The following is a 25,298-nucleotide window of genomic DNA, read 5'->3' on the forward strand; positions in this document are numbered from 1 at the left end:
GAGAAGGCAAGTCCACTCTGCCCCTTTCTCCTTTCTCTTTTCTTCCTCCTCTTTTCCGCTTCATACATCAGGCTTTGCAGCTATAATGGAGGCTCTTGCCCTCCCACCCTCACCCCATAAGCCTGAGACCTGCCCTACAAAGAACATGGCCTTCTTGCTTAGGATGGGCTGCTGCTGCTGGGGATGGGAGTGGGGAGAAGCAGGGGTGAGTAAGGGTGAAAAAGGGAAGACTGCCCTACTGGAGAGAAAAACACACCAAAGTTCTTTAGGCTTTATCCTAACGAAAGTAAGACATTCCTTATCACAGCAACAGAGGAGGTGCAGGGGGGTCAGCGGCCTGCGTGCCTGCCTGCTCTGTGTCACTTGAAATAGCCAGAGCTGCCTCATACAGCTGTGCAGGTTGGGGACTACACAATGCCAGGGCAGTACACCAATGGAACACTCTGGAACTGGGCTACTCATACCCACTTTCCTTTTTTTTTTTTTTTTTTTTTTTTTAAAAAAAGACAATCAGAAAGTTTATTTGTATCAAGATGACAAAAATTATTTAGAGAGGAAACTTACAGTATCACCTCCCAAAGTGTGTGTGAGAGAGAAAAGGTGGGTAAGTGTGTGTAAGCATAGTTTGTATTAGTGGAAAACTACACATCTGTGCTGTTCTTATTCATGTATGGAGACAGAGAAAGAGACAAAGGAGACAGAGAAATTGGAAATTTCCAAGTCCCTGCTGGAGCTTCTGGACTGTAAGAGAGATGCTCCATGCCTAGTGGGTAGCCCCGAGTTATGCAGAGACAAGGACCAGTCTTAAATGTGCAGAGACAGGATCTGGAGGCAGACATTAGGGGAAAGCTCTAGGGAGAAATGTGAGAGGACTCCAAGAAGGGTCTGGGGGAGGAGGCTGTGCTGGGGACCAAGGCAGGAGGCCGGACCTTCTTGGAAAGGCCAGCGAGATGCTCCCAGCAGCGACATGCAGTAGGTCTGTTGAGAATGAGTGGTCTGCTTTGCTGCAAGTAAACCTCCTCACTGCCCCCATCCTTTAGGAGAGCTGCTCACACAGATGCTTTTGTGGGGAGGAACCCAGGAGCAGGTGCCAAGTTTCCTCAAGGAGCTGAGAAAATCCAGAACATCTGAAGGAGGTGAGAGGCAAACCCACCTGTCTTCTGCTCCGCCCCACCCCCACCCTTCTCCGGCCACCCCACCTTCCTCCTTCTCTAACAAACCCCATGCTTCGTGCTCGGCCTTCCCTCTGCTGGGTATCCGGTCACCTCTCGCCCCTTCAGACTCTGTCCCAGTGCCACCCCTTTTGGAGGCCTGCCCTCACAGTCCATGTGAAACTGCAAAGTGCATGCCCAGCTTACCTCTCCCTTCTCTGCTTTGTTTATTTTTCTAGCATTTATTTCCTTTTAATTATATATTTTCCCCATTAGTTTTATGACTTGTCCTCTCTTCCCCTCTAGAATGGAAACTCCACAAATGCAAGGATTTGGGTCTTCTTGTTCCTGCTCTGTCAGGTAGCAAGCCTCTCCCAGAGAGCTGGGCACGTTCAGTAACTGTCGGATGAATGAAGGAATGTAGAGCAGAGTGGAGGCGCTCGTCCAAGGCCAAAATGAGCTTCCTACAACTCGCAGATATCTCCTGGAGGGCGTTGCACTTCCTGCAGCTTGTGAGCTGAGGGTGAAAACCATCCTTGGTTACCTCTGTGACACCACTTGCCCATGCATATCAATTGGCTGGAGAAAGGAGTGTTGTTACAGTTGTAAACCTGGTAATTGCACCTAACACAACGTTTATCTTATCTGTTGACTTCTTAGAGCCACAGTGACTACTGATAGAGCAGACAAATTATTGTGGTGCTTTCCTTTTTCTGGAAGCAAAATCTAGGTGTACTCACGGGATAGTGTCAAGCTCAAGATAGCCATACTGAACATGATATCGCTTAGTTGAGAACTTTTTGCCTTAGGTGATGAATCTAACTTGAGCAGGTAGCCTGACCCTAACCTAACTTTCCTACCTTTTAGGCCTGCCACTCTTTCTCCCAGCAATGCTCCTCCTGCTTGGGAAAAGGCTTAGCCATCTACTGATGAATTCTGTGGTTGCAGCTTACAACACTAATTCCCTTTCTTCTGGAGGCAATGCTGATTTTCTTTTGGGAAGTCATCTGCCCCCATTTTTGGTCCTTGTGGTCAAGTGTGGTGCATGCCACTTCTGTTTTGGTGAGGAATGTAGACACATGACCCAGGCCTGGCAGGCGCACATCAGGGTAAGGCCTTCTTCCTAACTATGATGATTGGGTGGGTCAGGGAACAGCACCTCATTCAAGCTGTCCACTGAGAACTGGCCCTGAGGCTTTTTTTTTTTTTAAGGATTTTATTTATTTTTGAAGATAGGGGAAGGGAAGGAGAGAGGGAGAGGAACATTAATGTGTTGCCTCTCGTGCGCCCCCTACTGGGGACCCAGCCCGCAACCAGGCATGTGCCCTGACTGGGAATCCAACCAATAACCCTTTGGTTTGCAGGCGGGCACTCAATCCACTGAGCCACACCAGCCAGGGCTACTCAGACTTTTGAATTGCTCAGAAAGAGGCACTTTTTCTCTGCCTCTGCTGCCAACTTCATAGAATAAAAGTATGGTGCTGTGGTGGCTCTTGCTACCACACAAGGAAAGGCTGAGCCAAGAGATGGTCGCAGTCACATCTGTGACAACATTGTCTGAGCACCTGGGAGCAGCCCAGCCCCAGGGCAGTTGGGTTGCACATGCCAATGTCCTTTTCTTCCCAAGCCAGTTTGGATAAGGTTTGTCACTTGCAACAGAATTTGGAGACTATCCTTTGAGAACTAGCTCGAATGTTATCTTCTCTGTGAGATGTTTGCAACCACCCACCCAGTCAGGAGTCAGTCTCTAGTGGGCCTGCCCCTTGGCACCTGCACTTCCCACACGGGGCTGCGTTTCAGGGGGCTGCACCAGGCTTCCCTGCTGGGCTGAGGCCCACTGGGAAGGGACTGTGTGTGATGTTTACCTCCCCCCAATCCATGGCACTGGGCCAGGCAGAGCAGCCCTTCGGTGGGGAGAAAATGAAAAAGCAAGTCCCCGTTGTGGCTATTGGCTGCACCTGCCCTTTCCCCTGGGGAGGGAGCCCTGCCTCCTTCCTTCTGGGAACAAGGGAAAAATTCTAATACAGGACACCTGGCTGACTTCTAGGGCTCCTCTCCCTTTCTTAACATTCTCAAGGAGACCAATGTTGGCAAACATGTATTGCTTTATTTAGTGTTTCTCTGGATTGCAGAAATGTCAGCAGTGGGCCAAGACCCCCGGAGGGCAGGGGCAGCTGGGCAGCCCCCAGATCCCCTGGGGAGGTAGTGGGGGCAGCAGCAGAAAGAGGTGATGCCCCTGCAGCTCCTCCTAAGGCCAGCCCCTTCCCCAGGTTCCCAGGACAGGGAGCACGTGAGGGCCCAGGAAAGGCCTCATATCCTTGAATCGAGGCCAAAGTTATGTGAGCAGAGTATTTGTTGTCCTAAGGTGTGGACCCAGGCGGGAGCACTTCTCCTACCTGGTGGCCCCCAAGGGTGATTGCTGGTCGGGGAGCCACGTGTTCCCTTAAGACAAGAGCCTGTTCTATGGGCCCCCTGTCCCTGGAAGAGGCAGTGAAGTGTGCTGAGAAGCCAGGGCTATAGTCCTGGATTTGCCCCAACCTGCAGCATGAAGGGCAAGTCCCTGCCCCTCTTTGGGCTGCTGTCTCCTGCTCTCACACCAGGAGGTTGGACTGGACGACCTCTCAGTCTGCCAAACTCTACTGTCTAAGACTCCTTCCCCCACTCCAGGACGCCCTCAGGCTGGGCTGATGATATTGAAAGGGCACTTTTAAGGCAGGAAGAAGGGGGCAGGCAAGGGTGGTCTCAGCCCCCGGGTGGATGTCGAAATGGGCTGCAAAGGGTATAGGTGGGCAGGCAGGCAGACAAGGTGCCAAGGGAACAAGGAGGACAGGGTGGCCTGGGCAGGGAAGAGTGCACCAGGGCCCAGGCCGCCCGGCCTCTGAGCAACATTCCCTGCCCTGCTGGATCAGGGAAAACACATCCAGTGTGTCTTGGGGTGGGAAAATGGCATTTAAAAAAAATAGTTTCCTATAAAGTGTCAAAAAATCTCAGAGAAAACCTCAGCAAAAGTTCCCTTCTCTCAAATATTTGGCATTGGCAGCAGGGCTGGCATATCTGCCTCTGGCCCCGGCTTTCCTATTGCTGTGGCCCGGCCTGGCCCACTCCTGGGGCAGCTCCCTGGCCCCCGCAGCTCCCTCAAGAGAGAGGTGAGCAGGAGACGGGAGTTTGTTGGTGGACTTTGAGGTGTCCCTGGGTCCCTGTCTGGTAGCTTGAGTCTTTGGTAACTGGGAAGGGGAAGAGAGGATAAGCAAAGCATTGGGAGGTGGGAGGGTCCAGTGGGTGCCTTCATCACCGAGAGTTCAGCCGTGGGGCCACCTGCAGGGGCAAAGGGAGAAGCCCCAGTGGTGAGCGGGAAGCAGACAGCGGCTTCAGGCATTTGTCCTCACAGGTCAGGAGCACGCAGCAGCAGCCTGGTCCTGGAGACTCTGATGCCACTCCCGCAGGACTCCCTGTCCTAGCCAGAGCGGCCCTTTCCTCCCGCGCAGCACACCCCCAGTCCCCCAAGTCTTTCCCACCTCCCCATGCCATCATCTTTATGACCCTCTGCACTGTGGGGGCTCAAAACTCCCCTCTGTCTGGTCCCCAGCAGGCAACGGGATGATAGGGGTGCTGGGGTACCCAAGTGCCACCACAGAAGCCTTGGCCGCCAGAGGCTCCACCCCAGTCCTAGGGCCGTCAGCAGGGAAGCAGGCGTTGTTGCTGCCGGGTCCCACTCACCACAGCCAGGTGGCCGTTCTTGGCCTTGGTGATGAGCAGCTCTGAGCCAGGTGTGAAGTCAATAGTGCCATCCCTGCCGGGGCCCCCTGCAAACGTGATGCTGGAGGGGAGGGGGCGTGTGAGGCCTGCCCACCTGTGTACCCAGAGCCCCCTCGCCACCCCTGCCTGCCTCACCTGCCCTGGTTGATGTTGATACTGTTCACACGGTCGGCGCTAAGGGCCGTCTTGGTCAGTGTCTCAATCACGTGGTCACTCTGCAGCACCACATCCCCCTGTGGAGCGCAGACAAGGAGAGAGGTCAGGCTCTGCCCAGGGCTACAGAACCCAGCCCACCCTGCCTCCCAGTCCCCGCAAAGGGGCACCTTCTGCTTATTGTCCTCACGCTGCACATGCAGCACAAAAAGGCTGTCGCTCAGGCTGCTGACGGAGATTCCTGAGGGGGAAGGGCAGAGGTCAGGGATCAAGGGTCCGAGCAGGGGCCCTCACTGTGCAGCCCTGGACTCTGGCTCACCGGTCAGGTTGGCGTAATCAATCCTCTGCTTGACCTTGGCATCCTCCACGATGACCACGGCACTAGGTGTCAGCAGCAGCTGCCGGGGTCGGGGCTTGTAGCCCTTTCGGTCATATTTCACCACAGGCACTGCATACTGAGGACAGAGTGTGGGTGAAGGGAAGGGGAGAGCTGAGGGGGCTCCAGGGAAAACCCCTGCCCCCTCTGCCCAGGCCTGACACCTCTCTCCAGCCCTTGGGCAGCAAAACTGTGCTGGACTGAGCGTGGCAGGCAGGCTCTCACCTGGATGGGCTCGGTGCCGAGGGCCTGTAGCACCCTGGGGCTGATCTCGTCTGCGCCTGCAACCCAGGGCGGGGAGAGGAGTCAGAGGAGGGGAGAGGGGACCAGGATGCTGACAGAGGGTCTGAGCACTGGAAAGTCGGGCTCACCAAGCCGTGTGTTGATGAAGAGCCTGGGGACACTCTGGGGGTAATTGTCCTTCTTGCCCTTGAAGATCTCACTGGCCACTGCTTTCTGATGCAGCTGAGGAGACAAGGGCAGGGCGCAGGGGTGTCAAAGGGTGGGGACTGTCACTGTTGGGGGTCAGGTCAACCTCAGAAGCTGAGACACTGCGACAGCCTCCCTCACCCACTCTGCTCTCCGGCCCCAACTCCAGCAGGCTGAGCCCGGCCACCAGCACGCCCATGAGTCCCTCCTCTACCTTACCCCTGGCTCCGCCAACTAAGGCAGAGTTCCCTAGAAGGGTCATGACAGCCTTGTTGGGGTCCAGGCCCAGTTATGGGGATAATTCCCCTCATCAGGCCCTGGAACCCCCAATATGCAGCTTCGACGTGGGACTTTGAAGCTGGCTGATGATCGCTAACACTCAAAACCTCCGCAGGTTACCTGAGCCAGGTGGGCCTTTGGCATCAACCAATATCGAGTTGGCAAATACAAGGCACATTGGCCATCCATGTCCGTCTCCAGACCCACAGAAGACATTATCAATCGATTAGTCTGAGCTATAGCCTTTTCAGCACAAGGCTCTGGGCATCCTCCACCAGTCTGGCGGAGCTGGCCCGGGAGGTGAACCCTAATTTCCACCCACAGTCTACTCCAGCCTCTGCTTCATACATGAGGCCGAAGAGGGGCTGGGGCCCCTCTGAGGTCACATGGAAAATCAGGGGTAAAGTGCGCCCCGCAGGCCGGCGCTCTTCAGATGGTGCCCCCCCCCGCCCCCCCGCCAGTCCACGCCTGCCTCCTGGCTCTCCAGACCTGCTGCTTCCACTCGGGGCTGATGCTCCGGCAGTACTTCCACACCATGTTCTTCATGCACAGGTCCCGCAGGAGCTCCGAGGCCTGCGGACACAAGCAACATCAGGGCACCCAGACAGCCCGGCTCCCTTCCCTCTTGAGCACAGCAGGCATGTGCCCACCGCCAGGCTTTTACCTAAGCGACACCCGCCCAACCTGGACCACCTCTTGCATTCCCAAGTTGTTTCAAAACAACTCGTCCTCCACAGCCCAACCCCAGTTCCCCTCCCGCGGCGAGCCCTCCCGACTGCTCTTCTGGCCACACGATCGATCTCGTTGGGCCCCTCCACGGAGTGCTTTGAAGGTCCCTACGTGGGCGGGAGGGCCCACAGACCTCACGCAGGGCAGGTGGTGGCGTGGGCCAGGAAGTGTCCAGGACATTTCGGGGCAGCTGCCTCCGCAGATTGAGCAAAAAAGAGGTGCGCACGTGGTCCAGGAAGAAGGCATTCTCGGGGCAACGGGGGGCATGGCGCAGGATGAAACCTCGAATGAGCCTGGGGGTGGGGGGCCCAACAGGGATGAGGGGGGTAAGAAGTCTGACAACAGACCCCTACACACGCCCTGCCCTGCGCCCCGCCACAGCACCCCAGTGCTCACCGCCGAATCGTCTGTGCTGCCCACTTCCTCTTGGCGGCCTTCCTCCGTCCCAGAGTCCCCCGCCACCATGACTGGATGCAGATAGCTGCAGACACCACAAATGGCTGGCCTCTATCTCATCATCGCAGCGGCCCACCCTAGCCCCAGACCTTGCCTCTCCCGAAGACCGCTGGGCCCCCGAACCTGATCGCTTCACCCGGAGAAATTTCTGCCGCCAATGGAAGCCCCTCCAGACAGCCTGGATCTTCGTGGCTGTGGTTGGGAAAGAAAGTCAATTGGCCTGAGCTCGGGGGACTGGCTGGAGGCCTGGCTGTTGGAGCTCGCTGAGTGCCATGAATGAAGGAGGGGTAGAAGGAGCTATTGAGTGAAAGGATAAAATAAGAAGGGAAGTAAATGAAGGCAAATAGGGAGGAAAGGAATGTGGGAATGTGCTCAGAGTTGGTACCCAGGGGCAGGACAGGTGGTGGGTGCTGGGGCTGGAGCTGGTGAGGAAGGCAGCTGAATGTGGGCGAGGCGGACTTCCTGGAAAAGAAGTCCAAATGCAGTGACTGATTTCCTGGCCCCCCACCCGGAAAAGACCCCCCGGGACAGGAAGGGTGGAGCCTCTCTCACCCAGGCTCTGCCGTCGGACCTCCAGGGCATCCTCTGTGGCAAACAGGGTCTTGGGAAAGCGGATGAAGATCTTGGTCCTGGGAGGGCAGCAGTGATCAGCCCCTGGTCAGCACCCCCCCGGCCCCCAGGCCCCAGGAGCGGGCACCACTCACCTGCCCATCTTGTACTCTTCTGGCTTGTAGCCAAGATGCCTGACCAGCACAGCCACCCCATCCTGAGGCCGTCCTGCCCACGTGGGCCATGTGTCTGGACATAGCGACTTGTACCTGGGGGCAGGAGCAGAAATGCACCCAGCTCCCACCCCAGCCAGCACCCTTCCCTAGGAACACAAACCAGCTTTCCTGGGCTCCTGCCGGGAGGTCCCCTGAACTGGAAGCTCACAGAAAGCCTGGAAGGTGCCTTTTAAAGACAAGGCAGCTGAGGTATTCTTATCTGCCCAAGGCCATGGGGCTGGAAAGTAGCAGAGATGGAATTCACACCTAACTCCCCAGACCCTTAACTCAGGACAACCACAAAGCTGCTCTCTGCTTTCTGAGATGATCAGGAACTGTCCTTCTCCTAAGTTTTTACCATTTCTCCTGGTGACAGGTATGAGGATGCCTGACCCACGGGCCCCTGCCCAGATGCTCCGTGAGGGCAAGGCCTGGGAGCACGGGGTGTGCTACCACGTTTGACATCAGGCCTGTAGCATGGAAGGGCCCCTGGCATGGGTCCCACAGATCAGCGCCTCAGCATCCTGTCTCTGAAATGCGGCCAAGATTCGCTGTCCTCCTTCCCAGGATCTAAGAGGCTCCGACCCTCTGGACTCCTTTTCCTGGCACTCAGCCAGGCCTCGCCCTCACCTCTGCAGGAAAGCCTCATATTTGCGGCGATAGGCAAAGCCAGCTCTGCGCACACGCAGGTTCTCCATCAGCCCCAGGTATTTCACCTGGTGCCGGATCAGCACCTCATCAAAGCGGCCTGGAGGAGGGATAACAGGGTAACCAGCTGGTTTGCACAGACAGATGGCCCATGGCCCTTGCCCAGAGGCTCAGCCCCCCAGGCCCGTGGGTGGGAGGGGCCTACCAGGCTGCTTGGCGTCATTGGGTTTGATGCAGCGGATGTAAGCCGGCTCCTTAGACTGCAGGATCTCCACCAGCTGCAGGAGGCTCATCTTGAACTGGGTGGCCACCTGGTAAGCCAAGGCAAATGGAAGGTTGGCTGGAGCTAGGCTGAGGCCGCTGATCCCTGCCTGGCACAGCCCCGCCCTGGGGCAAAGCAGCAACAATTCCCACAACTACGCCCTGCTGGGGCCCCTCCTCTACCGCTCTTTCTCACGATGGAGGAGGGGACAGACCAGGCCCCCCTGCACCACTCTGGCTTGGCTAGAGACCTCGGTTCAAGAACCTTGCTGGGGCCTAAAAATCCTGCTCAGGTCTCAACTCAACCACTTTTTCTCTTTTTATAATTTCAGGACCATGTTCCTAAACAATGTGTCCTACACCTATGCATTCAACCATTGTTCCTGTACACTGCTCTCTGCAGGACCTTCAAGCAGACTCCAGCAGCCTTGCAATCTATCGTGGTCCCATTAATGACAGGCTGCATGCCTGTGGTTCTGGGAGCAGCAAGAAGGGGCAACTACTCCAGCCTCTGGGGTAATGGGCATCAGGACAGGCCTCCTGGACATGATGCTTCAGCTAAGATTTAAAGGATGTGTAGGCGCCCTGGCTGGTGTGGCTCAGTGGACTGAGCACTGGCCTGCAAACTGAAAGGTTGCTGGTTCAATTCCCAGTCAGGGCACATGCCTGAGTTGTGGGCCAGGTCCCCAGTTGGAGGCCTGTGAGAGGCAACCAACTGACATCTTTTGCACCAATGTTTCCCTCCCTTCCCCTTTGTCTAAAAATAAATAGAATCTTTAAAAAATAAAGGATGTGTAGGAGACAGCCAGAAGGAAGACAGGAGAGAAAGGCATTCCAGGTAGAGGACAGCCTGAGCACAGGCTCAGTGCACACAGGGAGCTACAAACAGCACATGAATCTAGGTGGGAAGTAGAAAAGAGGGTCAGAGGCAGGATCAGGGCAGGCATCCAGGGCCTGAGGGACAGTGGAGAAGCGTTCAGGCCGCAGAATCGGGCAAATCGAGTGGTTGCTTGGATGAGGGAGACAGGGGAAGACTGAAGAGTCAGGGATGCTACCCAGGTTTCTGGCCTGTGGGAGTAGGTGGAGCATGATCCCTGACCCAAGTTAGGGACACAGGAGGAGCAGGCCTGGGGGACTGGGAACCCAGGGCCCATTATATAGCTGTGGAGTCTGGGGTGCCTGGGGGCAACTTGGAAGACATCACTCAACGCGTGAATCAGCTTTTGCAGAGGCCTGGGCAGCAGTGGATTAGCAGGTGTCCTCATTGCGGGTACTGAGGCCTGAAGATGAGAGTGCTGAAGAAGGGGAAGGAGGGAGGGGAGGGCAGGGCTCCAGGGAGTCAGACCCTGGGCCACACGCTGCCTCCGTGCCTTCCCTGCCAAACATGCCGAGGCCACAGCACTCTGGCCTACCCTTCCCTAATGCCCTTGCTCTCCGGCCCCGCTCTTGTCAAGCCCAACAGCCACACCCCTGCCCTCAGCCCACTGGAGCGCTCCCCAAATCTGGCACTGCTGGCCACACCTGCCTTTCCCAGCCTTTTTCCTCGATGATGCCCCTCTCCTAGACTTCTTAGGACTCTGTGTATTGGGGGCCTCTTGCTGCCTACAGTGCCCTCCCATAGGTCCATCTGACAAGCACCTACTCATTCCCATTATCTCAATGCTTCCTCCTCCACGAAGCCTTCCCTGACCCCCTCCCTCCTTCCACTCCCTCAGGCAGTTTGCTGCTCCCTATTCTAAGTCTCCAAAGCACCCGGCACACATCTCTATGACAGCACGTATACATTTTTATCTCCTAAATGCCTGCTAATATGTGCTACAAATGTCTGCTGAATGAGTGACTGCATGCAAGTGCCCACGCAGAGATGTGTGTGTAGGTGTGTGTGCGTGTATGTGTATACACACACACACACACACACACACACACAGAAGTAGGCACAGATACACCCCCACAAGCAACCTCCTAGACACACACAGATGCGCACAAAGGCGCCAGGAAACACACAAGCTCTCGTGCACATGGCCAACTCCCGGGATCATACAGGCCCTAATCCACGTGCGTGCACACACGTCCCCTCGGGTCCCACAGCCTTTGTACCGTCTCTGGTCGCTTCTTGTCACTGAGCTCGCTCCGGTCGAAGCACTGGCTCATAATGGGATTCTCCGAGCGGCACATGGTCTGTGAGAGCAGAGCAAGGATCAAGGTAGTGGTACCAGGGAAGGCAGGACAGGTTCCCGGGGCACAGGGCATTCGGAGCCAAACCTGGAATCCTCCCCCCAGGCCTCCTCACCTCCTTCAGGTTCCGGAAGAGAAGGTCATTGTTTTTATCCAGAAACCCTGGGACGGAAGGGCAGATGTGAGGTGAGGAAGAGCCCCCCTCCCACACACTGTGGGGACCCAGCCCCAGAATCCTCACCGGTCACGCTGTAGGTTACTTCCCCAGCGTAGTGCAGAAGGCGGAACTCCCCGCGGCCCAGGGATTTCCTGGTCCGTTGGTCAGCCAGCTTGTGCCTGCGTGGGGGAGGTGACAGGGAGGAGCTATAGATTGCTGGCCTGAGCCACGCTCTCTGCCTGCTGAAGATCCTTCGAGAGGAAACAGGCACCCAGTGAGGAGCAGGCATGCCCACGGTCATACCATAGCCCACTCTGCACCATGGTAGACAGGGCAAGGCCATCACCCTTCCTGCACAGAGGCGGCCACTGAGTCCAAGGGAGGGAGGCGGTCTTGCCCAGGGTCCCTCGGTGCCAGGATTGGGACCTGGGCCTCCACCCTGCCACGGCACGCTGGGCCGAGGGCAACCCCCATGCCTCTGGCTGCTGCATGACGGCTCAGAGGGCTGAGCACTTGCCTGCTACATTTTAAGAATGGAATTTGCCCCAAGAGATTACTGAAGTCTTAAGCATGTTTATACCCTTTGGCCCATTTTCCACTTTTAAGAACTATTTCAAGCAACTAACCAGAGACACAGGCAGATTTAAGGCACAAAGATGTCTGTGGCAGCCTTGTTATCTAGCAGAAGCCGGAGGCTGGCCAGGGGCCCCCGAGGCTGGTGAGGGCAGCGGGGTGTCTGTGGGTTAGAGCCATTAGAGGAAGCGTTTTGAGGAAATTTCTCTGATGATACAAGAACATGCTCAGGATACAACATTACCCTGAGCCTTCTACAGGAAGCCCTCACTCAATGTCATCAATCGGTTCTGTGACTCTAATTGAAATGATGTATAACGAAACCAATTTTACCCTATGTTAATTGATATAAACAAGAGGAAAGTTCCCACAGCATCTCATCAATGTTATAATAAAATGACACTGACCCAGTAAGTTCTCAACTATGAAAAAAAAAATGTATAGAAAAAGGCAGGAAGGAAATGCCTCAGATTGTTACCAGTGATGACCTCTGGGTAACAGGACTACAAGTGGCCTTTGCACACATTCCAGTTTTTCTCTAACGAGCAATGTTATGTTTACAATCAGAAAAAGGGTTTTAATATACTATGAAGCAACAAAGCTCAGGGCTTTGGCATTTGCGGCCCTAGGACTGAGTCCCAGCTCTGTAACTTACTAGATGTGGTATAACCTTGGGCAAATAACTCTCTTGGAGCCTCAGTAAAATGGAGACAGTGCCACGAACACCTCCTTCCGGGGCTGCTTCAGGTTGGAGGAGGAGATGTGCACAGAATGTGCAGGACAGAGCTGGGACAGAGGGGTTGGCTTCCTTTCTCCCTCTGCCCACTTTAGGGGATTCCTTAAATAAAGAGCAATTTCCAAATAAGGAAGCTAAAAAATCTTAGCAAGCTTCATTCTCAGAAAAGAATAAGGAAGAAGCCATGCTCCTGGCTTCTGTCTTTGTGGATGTCTTGTGAGCTGTGGCTTTGCGCACCTGGTTTAACTTAGCGCCTCATACGGTCACCTCTTCGTGGCTGGTGTTTTATGATTGTGAGGGGATCCCAGGCCTCCACAGGTTCTACCCCAGGGGGCCCTGCAACCCTACTCACGTCAGGAAGTGCGGATGGTGCTTGACTGTGTCCTCCAACTTCTCCAGGAAGGTCAGATCCGTGGCCTCCCCAGGGCGCAGACACTCCTCATCCTGGGGGGTATGGCATAGAGTGATGGATGTGTTGGGAGGGGCCGGAGGGCACAGGGCATTTAGGGGCACCGTGCCGGAGGCACAGACACAGGAAAAAGAGGCAGGTCATAGGGACCTCCTGGAGGCGACGTCCAGATCCCGCCAGCACCTCGCCTCACCCTCCATGCAATGCACAGCCCTGCCCTGTCCCCGCTCATCCCCAAGCTCTGGCCCTCCGTGGACTGGCCTGGAGAGAAACGGGAAAGAGTGACGTCCTCTCACCCAGCCCCTCGCACGAGTCTTTCGAGGAACAGAGGACTCACCAAAATGGAAATGATGCCCTTGAATTTCTCCTCGACCAGGTCACAGATGATCTTGTTGTTGAAATACTGGACGGGCTCCCACTGCGGGGTAGAGGGAAGGAGGGCATCATCACGGGGCCCCGGTGCCTCTCTGGGACCGAGCCTGGGCTTCCCGCGGGGCCTGGGACGCCTGCAGGCCCGCACTCACCGCGATGCCCTCCGCCTCATACTCCTCCTGTTCCGACTTGAGGGTGAGTTCGATGAAGAGCTGCTGCAGCTTCTCATTGCAGTAATTGATGCAAAACTGCTCGAAGCTGTGAGGAAGGTACAAGAGACCCCAGGAGCTCAGGGGCACGCAGGACAGGGGGTAAGGGAAGAGGGGAGAGTACCCTGAGGAGCTATGGGAAGAAATCCTCCTCAGGACCCATGGTGGCTGGGAATCACTGAAAGGACTGAAAGAGGCAGGGAACAGAGGAGAGGGACCAGGACGGGAAGACGAGAGGAGAGACAGGCCAGAGGAAGGGGGCACTGACCTGTTGTGCTGAAACACTTCAAAGCCATAAATGTCCAGGAGCCCAAGGACTGTGGTGCTCCGCCAGCTGGGGCGCTCAGCATCCTAGGGCCAGTCATTCAACCAAGAGCATGGGTCCCCACGTCTGCCAGCCCCCAGCTCCCAGCCCCAGGCCTCCCTGGGCTGCCTCCCCTGCTGCCTTGGGAGCAGCCTGGACCATGCGCTCACCTTGGAGGCCAACGACCTGTTGATCTTCCTGACCAGCCAGGTGAAAGTTCGACTGTACACAGCCTTCGCGAGAGCGTCCCGCGCATACGCAGCCTGCTCCAGGTTCAGCGGGCTCAGGAGCTGCAGGTGTGGCGTGGGCAGGGAGATGGATGCTGAAGCCCCTGCCCACCCCCACCGCTTCGGTTCAGGCCGAACACCAGGAAACTATGCCCGCTCTGCCTTCCTCACTCGGGGGTGTGCTGAGGAGGGACACAGGAGAGGACACAGAGGCTACACCAGAGGGAAGGGGGTATAGGGACAAGAGGTCTCATTCCTAGACGTAGGAGTCTTGGTTCCAGCCTGACTCTGTCACTCTCTTCCTGTGTGACCTTGGCCAGCTCCCTGCCCTGTGTCCTTCCAGCATTGCTGAGAGGTCCAGCTGAACGGACCGGGGGAAGGGGCAGCGGGGAGAGCGGGAGCGACCCCAGAACACCCGCACCCCTCACCCCGCCTACTCAGGCAGGGGCTCGGCCTCACCTCCTCTCCCTTGGCGATGATCTTCCTGTGTGTCAGGGCTTCCCGCAACGTTGAGCCATCCACACCAAGGAGCTGTCAAGAGGGGGGCACGTGGTGAGGGTGCCCTTCCCTGCGCCCAGCTGCTCCGCCCTTGCCCTCTGCTCGCTCCGCTCACCCTGGTTAGATACTTGAGTTGATTCTCCGTGGTGACCTGGGCATTGCTCTCCTCATCGGCAGCAAAGTGGATGTTGCCCAAATGCAGGACACTGGCCACTATGCTCAGCAGGTCCTGGGGGACAGGCAGGGGCAGATGAGGGTCATAGGAGGGGCTGAGCGGTTCCCGAGGGCACCCAGAGGATGGTCAGATGAAAGAGGGACTAGGCATAAAGTGTTTGAGAGGAGAAGGGCGATCTAAGTGGAAACGAGCAGCACGAGTGGACGGGGATTTTCAGAGAGTGACAAGAGGAGAGGGAGGGTCCCCAGCAGAGAGGCCTCACCTCCACTTCGTCCTCCGTGAAGTCGATGACCGCGAGAGCCTTTCTGACGACCTTCCAGTCACTCTTGTCGTTGATGGAGGAGACTTTGGCACACTGGCCCTAGAGGAGGGGCAGAGCTGGGTTGGCAGTCCTGCAGCTCCCCGGGGGCACCTGCCCTGCCTGCCAGCTCCTCACCTTCACCAGGTACAGGTAGCTCTGGGGGTTGCGCTCCAAGCCCAACCTGCGCAGCGTCTCCTCTTCACCCCCCTCCAGCAGCTGATAAAAAATGTGGAAGTTCCTCTCCCCGTGATTCTGGTGGACCACACGGGACTTCTCCAAAAGGTAGCTGAGGATGTGGCCACCCACAGGGGCACCCTGTGGGCAGGAGAGGACATGGTGACTGCTCCGGGGGACTGGGAAACGGGGTCCATCCTCCCTTCTCCCCCCTGCACCCTTGGGCGCTAATTCCAGCTCTGCCACAGCTGCATGGGCTCAGGCAAGTCACGCCTTCTGCCTCCGTTTCTTCATCTAAGAAATGAGGACATTCAACCCCATGCACTTGTCAGCTCCACTTGGCTGTACAACAGGCGTCTCAAACTCAACAGGCCTGAGGCTGAACTCCGAACCTCCCCCTCCGCGGGCTAGCTCGTCTGAGCGTCTTCCATTTGGTGAATGGTTACTTCATCCTTCTAGGCGCTCAGGCCAAAACATGCGCAGTCCTCCTCACATCACTTGCCCAGCCAACCCTCTGCCTTAACCTTCAAAACCCCTAGAATCCAACCACTGCTCACCACCTCCACTGTCACTACACTGGTTCCAGCCACAGTCACCTGTCACCTCGATGATGATTATTACTTTTAAGGACTTTATGTATTTATTTTTAGAGAGAAGGGAAGGGAGGGAGAAAAAGAGGAAGAAAAAACATCAATGTGTGAGGGAAACAGCGACTGGTTGCCTCTTACATGCACCCCGACAGGGGATCAACACACAACCCAGGCAAGTGCCCTGACCGGGAATGGGACCGGCAACCCTTCGCCCTGCGGGACTGCGCCTAACCACCTGGGCCACACCGGCCAGGGCTGTCACCTGCCTTATTATTGTATCAGCTTCCTAACTGGGTTCCCTGCCTGGCCTGGTTCTCTGACCACCTATTCTCAACAAAGTAGCCGGAACGACCTTTTTAAGAGGAAAGTCAGACACTGACACACTTCTGTTCCAAATCCTCTGATGGCCCCCTTCCACTCAGAGTTAAAAAAAAACAACAAAAGTTCACGCAAAGCCCCTCAAGGGCCTGCACCATTCAGCCTCTCCTATTCCTTGGCCCCTCGCTCCCTTCTCCAGCCATTCTAACCCCCCTGCTTGAAAGCACGACTCTCCTACCTCAGGGCCTTTGCGCTGCTCTTCCTTCTGCCTGACCTCTCTCCCCCAGACATCTGCACCGCTGCTCTCCTGTCTCCATCAAACCTTTACCAAAATGGCACCTTCTCAGTGAGGCCTCTCTGTCTTATTTCAGAAAACCACTGCCCCACCCCCACCTCATTTTATTTTTTGCCACAGCACTGGTCACCTAGATTACGTTTTTCTGTTTAGTGCCTCTCTCCCCCGGAGGCAGGATTTTTGTCTGTTTTGTCTCACTGCTATAGCACCAGCACCTGGAACAGCACCTGGCACACAGTAGGAACTCAGTAACTATTTACTCCTGCCAAAGACCTGACCAAGGGGTGCCTAGTGAACAGGAGTCCCACGCCCTGCCCTGGTACACCACAGATACCTTGAAGTCAAACTGCACGTCCATGTACTTCCCAAACCTGCTGGAGTTATCGTTCCGGAGGGTCTTGGCGTTTCCAAAGGCCTAGAAGCAGATGTGGTATGAGGGATGCCAGCCTTTTCTCCCTAGCGCAGCGCCCCCGCTCCCCGCAGATGCTGCTGGTTCCCCACCTCCAGCACGGGGTTGCTCTGTAGCAGCCGGTCACGCACAGCACCACCCCGCTCAGGGGCTGGGCAGGTCTCGGCATAGAACTGCAGCAGGCGTTTGGTGGCCTCCGTCTTCCCTGCTCCACTCTCCCCAGAGATCATCACTGCCTGGTCCCGACGCTCTGTGCGTAGTGCCCGGTACACCGTGTCGGCCACCGCAAACCTGGGACAGAGGCTGGTCAGGAGCTCAGGGAGTAGGGGTGCAAGCAGTTGCATGGAGTGGGGGTCCTGCAGGTAGGGCTGAGGGAGGGCACTCCCATGTCTGGTTGGAGTTCGCTTGTGGGTGGGAGCTGCATGTACCCTTGAAGGTGAGGATTGGGGGACTCAAGGATTTGAGTAAAGGGTTACAGCTGTGGATGGGTCACTTTCAGATGGAGGAGATCACTCATGGGTAGGGGTGTTACAGGTTATTCAAGTGGAGGTTGGGGTCACTCATAGGTAGGGCTGGAGGTCCCTCAGAGGGTCGCTCAGGTTGGGGGCTACACCAGGCAGAGTTGGGCAAGTCAGTCATGTGTGAGCATGAGTTGATGTGGGGGCTGGCGAGTCCTGCTGACGCGGTCCTGCCCAGATGAGCTGATTCACCTCGGGTAGGGGGTGGAGTCAGCGCAGGGTGAGGGACTCTGGGATTCTTCACAGATGTGGGCAGTGATTCATCCAAAGTGGGAGGTCAGGGGTCATTTTAGAGTAAGTAAGGGTCAGGTGGGGTCATCTCAATGGGGAGGCAGCTTTCACTCACAGATGGGGTGGCACCTCATAGAAGCTGACGCCACGGTAACGCTCCATGTGCTGACGGCTGTAGATCTGGAGGTCCCGGTAGGGGTTCACAGAGACCAGGACCGGGCCAATGTAGGTCTGGGGGTCAGAGGAGGAGACTCAGAATTTTCTCCCAGAGGCCACTGGTGCCTCTTTTCCCATCAGTCCTGCCTCTGAGCACCCCAGCACCCCCACTGTCTTCCCGCTTGGGCCTCACATAAATGAGATTCTCTCTGAACCGTCGCCGCAGGTTCTCGATGAAGGCGGCCTCACTGGTGAAGTTCTCCAGCAGCACAAAATCCTGTACCCCGACCCGGTCACGGGCGGTCAGTGCGCTCTCCATGGTCACCCGCACCCCGTCGCTGCCCAGGGCCTGTTGGGAATGAGCCACAGGAGGGGGTAAGGCCGCCTCTCCCCTCCACCACAGTCTGCGGGACTTAGAGGGCAGCCAGGTGCAGGCGGATACAGGAGGTCTGAACACAGGACACGCAGAGCATCCAGGAGATGGGCCATGCTGGGTACACCGGGCCTGGTCACAGGCAGCCGGCACATGGAACGGAGGACACAGGTCACACAAAACAGATCCCTTGTGGGGCACATGGGATGTGGACACAGACACAGGAGCACAGAGAACTCTCGAGGATACAGGAGCAAGGCCACTGAATCCAGAGAGGTGCTAGTTTTGTGTGGAGAAAGGAGGGTCATGAAGAGGAACTCCTGGAACAGAAAATGCTCTGTTGACCTTGGACAAATCCCCTCCCCTCTCAGGGCAGCTTCCGTCTCAAGGAGGAGGGGTTGAGTTAGACCAGGTGACTTCAGGTTTCTTAGTTCCAAGCCATGTGACAGGTGTTTTGGAGGACAAATAGTTCAGAGTGAATTCTGCAGGCAGGTTAGGGGGCGTCTCTCTCCTCCCCATCCAAAATCTCCAGGGGGAGAGGGTCTGGGGACCAGGTAAGAAGCCACCCTCAGGTCATAGGAGAGAGATCCCCCAGAGGGCTTCCCACCGGCCCTGGACTCAACACTCACCCCAAAAGGGGGGCCTCTCTCCCATGACTGGGCCACACCCTCCCCATCAGCTGCCAGGCTCCCCAGACACTCTCCTCCACTGAGAACCCTGAGAGGCCTCAAGGGGGTGGGGGTTTTACCACGGAAAGCCCAGCTGCCTGCCTCCATCTGCCTCTGGGGCCCACCAGAGGGTAGGAAGAGGGACAGGCGCAACAAAGCCCTCACTCCACCGACATACTCTTCAAGAAGGGTCTGGGGCCTCTCGGAAATTGACACCAAAAAAATGTCACGGGTCAGAGAAGAGCAAGGTGGGGGGGTGGGGTTTAGATCCCCAAGAGGCTACCAGGTCTTCCCCAACGACAGGCCACCCCGACCCCTGGCCATGGGCACCCCTCCGGGTGTACCCAGGGGCCTGCCTCCCTCGGGCCTGTCCCTCACTGCCCCTCTGTGCCCCCGTCCTGCCCTGAAGCTGCTAGCGTATCTGGCCGGCACCCCGCCCCCTCCGCCCTCTGGGTTACGGTCTCCGAGCTCTCCGCCTTCCCCGTGCGCTAGGGGCCAGGCCCCAGGTCCGCGCGCCCCGCGGCCCTCCCAGCCTCGGCCTCCTCCCGCTGCAACTTTCTGGGACGTTTTTCCACCCGAAATTCCTGGGCCGCGCCCGCTTCCTGACGCGGCCGAGGCGCCGCCGCGAGGCAGGGGGGACGCCCGCGACCCCCGCCCGGCCCTCACCCTGCTCACCGACGCCCGGTAGCGCATCCTGCCCGGCCGGCCTGGCGCCCCGCTCCGCAGCCGGGGCTCTCCGCCCGGGGCTCGGCGGCGGCGGCGTCAGGGAGGGAGGGGCCGACCCGCCCCCGCGCCGCCCCCTCCGTGAGCCCGCGAAGCGCGGGACTCCCCGGGCGCCTCGGGCTCCCCAGGGCTCGGACTCCGGGGTCCCTCTGCAGTTGGGGGAGTTGGAGCTAAGGGTGCTCTCGGGGCGGGGGCGGGGCTCCCCGCCGGCAGGGGCTCGGCCTGAGTCAGGTTTTCCAGGAGGGACGTCGTTGGTTCCAGGGTGGGGCCCGGAACCCGCGCGGCAGCCGCGTCTACACCGACCCGGAACTCACTTCCGGGCCTGTGTCTACACCACGCACCAGGCCAGGCTGAAGGGGGCTGAGGCCCGCGGGTGGCGGAGGAAGCAGGATTTCCCTCTCCCTTCCCCCCAACCTCAAGTCCAGGCAAAGTTAAAAATAGAACGAAATGTCCAAATACGGCCGGCGCACCCAGACGGGCGGAGCCTCCATGCGGGGCACTGGCCACCCCGCTACGCTCTCTTTGGGGGGTGTGGGCCCCTTGTCTTTAAGCCCCAAGAAAATCTCTTTAGGTTCCCGCGTTAACAGAAAGCGCGTGCCTAGGGGACAGGGACAGCCACAGGACGACTTTGCACAGAGCCGTGTGTGCCCGGCCTCAACGGAGGTCTCAGTTTCCCATCTGGGAAACCCACGTCCGACTTCCAGGATTTGGGGCCCATACACTTCTTCCCTATCCCGGACAGCCCAACTAGGGCTTCTGTGCCCCAGGGTCTCCTTACCTCTCTCCCTCCTCTGGATGGGGCCTCGCTCTCTGGTCCCTCCGGATACGTTCAGACTTTCTGCCCAGAACCCCCTCCTCCCCAACCAGCCCCCGGCAGCCCCACCCTGGCTGGGCTCTGGGGAGGTAACACCCCGACGAGCGAACTCGAACGCAGACCCCGCCGCTAGTCGGGTAGTGATGGCTAGGGCTTGCAAAAGGCTGGACGGAGTATTTACTACAAGCTGTTTACGGTCAAGTCAGTCGCTTCACTTCTCCGAACCTCTTCTTCCTCAAAATGAGGCCAATACCTGCCTCGAAAGGGTAGTAGAGGAGGCTAAGATACAGCCCTAAGGCACCTCCCAGGCCCTCAGTAAACACGACTTCCCTTTTTCTCAGCCAGACTCTCATTCCACACGCGCTCGGGGCAGACCTACTGAGAGCCAGGCCCTGGGCTAGGCTTCTTATCTAGTGGGGAAAGCCCCTCGGACCCGTCTGCCAGTTACAAAGAGCTCTCAACAACGTCACCTGTCCCCGCCCCCCACCTGACAGATAAGGAACCTGAGGCGCAAACTGGGGACACTGACTTATATCCTAGAGAGAGGAAGGCAGAACCCGGACCCAAAGTTCCAGTGCGCCCCGCCCTAGGACCTGGGCTCCCAGGGGAGGGGGTGAGGCTGCGGCAGGTGCGGGCTACAGCCTCGTGGGGGAAGGTTCATTACCTCGGGAACAACAGCCCGGGCAGAGCCGCGACCCGGGGAGCCCCGCGGCGCTGGCGCCAGCTGGGAGACGGTGCCCCCTGGAGGGGGCGAGGGGACTGGGTGCTACCGCACGCAGCTGGGAGCTGAGTGGGAGCGGAGGGGGAGTGGCGGTATGAAACGCCCCCGGCAGAGGCGGGCTCAAGGCAGGAGGGGGCACACGCTGCGGTGCCCCCAGGTTTAAACTCCACAGGGAGCGGAAGCAGGGAAGGGACTCAATCTCCAGTCCACCTTGGCTGGGGGAAGGAGCTCCAGCGAGCTCCACCGGGAGAGCGGCTCCCAGCGGTGAGGGGGTACTGGGCTCCGGGACCCGAGGGGAGGAGCCGGCAAGTAGGTGGAGCCTCGCGGTCGCAGTGTCCATCCCGCCCGCAGCGGCGTCAGGCGGCTGGAATGAGGGGAATCCGCGTGCGGAGGGGTCCGGCCGGCCATCACCCACCCGGAGCCGCGCCGCCGCATTCCCGGGATGCCCTCTGGCGCCCCGGGAACCACCGCCCGGCGGCAGAAGGAGGGCGCGTCTCCACCGCTGCGCGCGGCTGAGGCCGGCTGCGGCCCCGGCCCCCTCCCCGGCCCAGGCCCTCGGCAGCCCGTGGCCGGCCCGCCCCGCCCCGCCCCGCCTCCCTTGACGGAAGTGCCAGCCCGGGAGAGTGGGTAGAGAGGCAGGGAGCCTGAGGGTGTGAGAGACACGGCGACGGAGGCTGCAGCGCCAGGACCTGCTGCGTTCTCAGTCCAGCCACGCCAAGAGTCTGTATTGTTACCCCCATTCTACAGACGGGGAAACTGAGGCTGGGCAGGTGAATGACTTGTATAAGATCTCAGGACCAGGAGGGAAGGGACTACAAAGGGGGACTAAAGGGTAATGGGAAAAGATATAATAAAGGTTATATATTAAAAATAAAAATCGCAGGACTAGTAAAAGGAGGGTGGGATTGGAACCAAGAGCTCTAGCACTCATCACTCCTTCAGAGCTGCCCTAGATCTCGAAGATTTCCAAACTTCTCTCTAAGGGTTAACAGCTACTCTGCCAGGCTGTGACCTTCCTCAGTGACCTAATGACTGCAGCGCCCAGTACACAACCCTGTAGGTGTTACTATTGACATGTAGGCTTTAGGAGTAGTAGCTAGGAAGTGTGGGCCAGGGCCTTTGGGCTCTTAACATGGCCCCGGACCTAGGGCTGGGGTGTAGCCATGGCCTCTGAGTGACCCAGGACTTGTTTCCTAAAGCTGCTTCTGGGTCTCCTCCCACCTGGGGAGATGTTTCCAGTGGACCTGGATTATCCAGTGCCATTTACCTGGTATGGGCCAGGTGCCCCCAAGCCTGACCCCTGGACGAGTGGGGAGGACAATGGATAGCCCCAAATGCGCCCCCAGCCCAGGGCCAGGGCCACGAAAGTCTGGAATGCCTGCTCTGAGGTCCCCCCCCCAGATCGCTGCTATAAGCTAATTTTCACGGAGGCAGCTGCAAGGCCTGTTGGGATACTGGAAAGAACCGGAGCTTATCTCACTGGCAGTGCAGCGCTGGGAACAGAACAGGTGCTCAATTTATATTTATAAAACATTTTAGGGCTGGGCCCAAGCGGTCCCACAAAGGATTGTTCCAGACTAGAGGGAAAGTTGTGAGGGGGAAGGGGGAGGATCGGTGATGACTTAGGGGCTCTCCCTGATTGCTCACAGGACCTGATCAAGTCTAGCTCCAGAAGTGTGGGCCTCTGGCCTGCCAGACGCCTCTGCCTGGGGGTCCAGCAGAAATAAACAGAGCTCCGTGCCCCCCTAACCTACCCTCCTTGTTCAGTAGCCTGTATGTAGAGAGGAGGGAGGCACCGGCATCAAAAGGCCTGCCCTCCCACCTCCCTCCACTCCTCGCACCAAGGAGTCACCACCTGCTAAAACCTTTCTTCTGCTCCACCATCACCGTTCCACTCCTGGACCAAGCAGCAGCCTCCACACTAGCCTCCCTGCCTTACTCCGGTTAATCCATTTTCCCACAGCAGCCTGTGGTGTTTACAAATGCAATCCGATCAATTAACATCTTATGTTAATAGACTGAAGGTTTATAGGGTATCGGTCTGTCAGCCAAGCCTGCGCTTCACATCCACTGCTTCTTGCCAGGCCCCCTCTTTCCTCAATCTACTCCACTGCTCTTACACCGGGCGGACCTCTCCAGTCCTTTCTCTCCCCATGCCTCACCACCACACATGGCCAGAATGAGCTGCCCCCACCCCTGCCACCAGCCACACGTGGCTCTCTAACCTTCTTGTCTTTGCACCTGCAATTTCCTTGTCCCTGCGCACACTTCCCCTCACCAACTCAATGACTCTTAGCCATCCTTGAAGACTCAGCTCAGGTATCACCTCCTCCACAACCCCTTCCTGACTCCCTCCAACACATAGCCCCCTCTTTATCGCAATACGCTATAATCGCTAGTTTCCTGGTCAGTCTCTCCCAGGAGACTGCTCCTGCCAGGAGCATACACTCAGCCTGGCACAGTGGGGTTCAATAACCCCTTGTAGCCGCCTGTGTGAATGAATGAATCACAGAGCAGACAGTGTAAGCAGGAGGCCAGAGCGTGCCAGCAGCTGAATAAGGCGGTCGGCCAGCCATTCATTCTCTCATTCATCTGGAAGCCCCCTTATCCGCTTCACTCACTAGGGTCGAGGCGCGCGGGGCCCCTGGCAATACTGGGCCCAGGAGGCGGGGAACGGGAAGGGGCGGGACTCGGGCGGCTTCTCCGGAACCCAGAGACAGAGTATGGCCAAAGGGCGTGCTGGGTTCCTGGGTCTCGAGACCCCAGCCTCTCTTCCCCGCCCTCGTGTTACCCACAAGCAATCTAAGTCTTCGCCAGGCCGAGCCCTGGCACCATAGGGTCCTGGGACCCCGCACAGACCGGGCCAAGCCGACCCCCGACCCTGGCGATCCCGGGGTCGGCGACCTCCGCTTCCCGCACGGTCGCGGAGGCCTCCCGTAGCCATAATGCTTCTGCCCGCCCCGCGCCCGCGCCGGCGCCCAGCGTACTCACCGGCTCGGCTCTTTCGGCGTGCGGGCGGGGGCCAAGCTGGGCGGCGTGGCCGGCTCCGGAGTCCGCGGTCCCGGCACGTTCTCCCCGCCCAGGGCCCGCCCGGGGCCGGGCCGCTGCCTGTCGTCATCCCTGGCAAGGCCCAGACACGGGCTCGCGCGCGCGCGCACACACAGCCTGCTGCCCAGCACAGCCCGGGCCGGCCCGCCCTGGTCCTGACTCAGTCCTAGTCCGCGGAGACTCAGTGCCGCGCACGCCGCAAGCGGCTCCGAGAACGAGGCGCGGCACAGTCATGAACACACGCACGCAGGCCTGAACCTTCCTCCAGCAAAGATCCTGCCCCCTTGGCTGCAGTACTGGGTGGCTGGGTGCGTCTGATGGTGTTCTCCCTCACCATCCTAGGGCCCCTGTGCATCCCCAGAGCAAACCCGACCCCTCCTCTCCATGCCAGGCCCGGTCGGTTCTTTTTGTGACTGCCTCTCTCCCTTCACCCTCCGTTCCGCTCAAGCTACTGCTCTGAGCTGGCCAAAGGAGGCACTGACTGAGCCTGCACTGTGTGCCTGGAGCTTTACATGCACAAGTCCTTTGACCTCAGAGCAGCCCTGTCACCTACCTGTTGCTATGCCCAGTTCATAGCCCAGCCCACTGAGGGCCAGGGAGCAAAAGGAGAAGGAATTCAAACCGAGATCTCCACTTTGAAAAACCCTGCTCCTAGTGATGGTTAATAGTGTGGCTTTTCAAACCTTACCCCTTCTTTCCATATACTGCTCAACTCTTTCCCAATGGGTTTGCTAGAAAGAAGGCTGGGGGTCCTGGAAATATACTGCCACCCTTCCTCCCAGCCCAGACCACCCCAGCTTACAAGTTTGCAGGGCCTGTGGGGATGAACCACGCGGATGATCTCCCCGGTGGGGATCAGCTCCACTTGCAGCGCCATTCCGCCTGTGGATAGCCAGCGTTGCTGAGCACTGGGGCCTCTGAGTGAAGGCCTGCCCGCCTGCCCACTGGCTATGGCTGCTCCTGGAGCCAGGAATCTGGTCTTATGCTGGGATGGCCACTTGGTTCAGCTTCAACTTCAGCCCCAGGGGATGTGTCTGGTCCAGCGCCTCAGGACACAGCTGGAGCAGCCCAGGTCTGATTGGGAGGCCTCTTGGCCCAGAGGGTTGGGGCAGGAAGAGGAGG

The 25,298-nt window shown here is 58.0% G+C and overlaps 1 protein-coding gene across 4 annotated transcripts; it reads right to left on the reverse strand.

The window, feature by feature from the left end:
• Positions 1 to 2,531: 2,531 nt before the first annotated feature.
• On the reverse strand, positions 2,532 to 25,215 carry MYO1C (myosin IC). Of its 4 annotated transcripts, none has more exons than XM_054573297.1 (32): positions 24,979 to 25,215; positions 18,023 to 18,178; positions 17,789 to 17,904; positions 17,017 to 17,215; positions 16,850 to 16,930; positions 15,274 to 15,453; positions 15,100 to 15,198; positions 14,778 to 14,891; positions 14,624 to 14,695; positions 14,108 to 14,227; positions 13,902 to 13,984; positions 13,577 to 13,682; positions 13,390 to 13,470; positions 12,996 to 13,087; positions 11,419 to 11,513; positions 11,293 to 11,339; positions 11,100 to 11,180; positions 8,947 to 9,052; positions 8,724 to 8,841; positions 8,034 to 8,147; positions 7,882 to 7,958; positions 7,453 to 7,521; positions 7,270 to 7,354; positions 7,007 to 7,166; positions 6,634 to 6,717; positions 5,808 to 5,901; positions 5,662 to 5,717; positions 5,380 to 5,515; positions 5,231 to 5,301; positions 5,043 to 5,140; positions 4,869 to 4,968; positions 2,532 to 4,466 (listed from the first exon to the last, which is right to left on the reverse strand). In XM_054573297.1, the coding sequence occupies exons 1-32, from the start codon at positions 25,051 to 25,053 to the stop codon at positions 4,440 to 4,442; spliced, it is 3,192 nt and encodes a 1,063-aa protein (XP_054429272.1). In that variant the 5' UTR covers positions 25,054 to 25,215; the 3' UTR covers positions 2,532 to 4,439. The 4 variants fall into 4 exon arrangements, with proteins under 4 accessions (XP_054429272.1, XP_054429273.1, XP_054429274.1 ...); XM_054573298.1 differs by lacking the exon at positions 24,979 to 25,215 and adding an exon at positions 19,537 to 19,630; XM_054573299.1 differs by lacking the exon at positions 24,979 to 25,215 and adding an exon at positions 19,546 to 19,629.
• Positions 25,216 to 25,298: the final 83 nt, after the last annotated feature.

This window comes from Pteronotus mesoamericanus, unplaced genomic scaffold (assembly GCF_021234165.1).
Source record: "Pteronotus mesoamericanus isolate MK-2021 breed Mesoamerican mustached bat unplaced genomic scaffold, CSHL_Meso_final contig_246, whole genome shotgun sequence".
Classification (NCBI taxonomy): domain Eukaryota; kingdom Metazoa; phylum Chordata; class Mammalia; order Chiroptera; family Mormoopidae; genus Pteronotus; species Pteronotus mesoamericanus.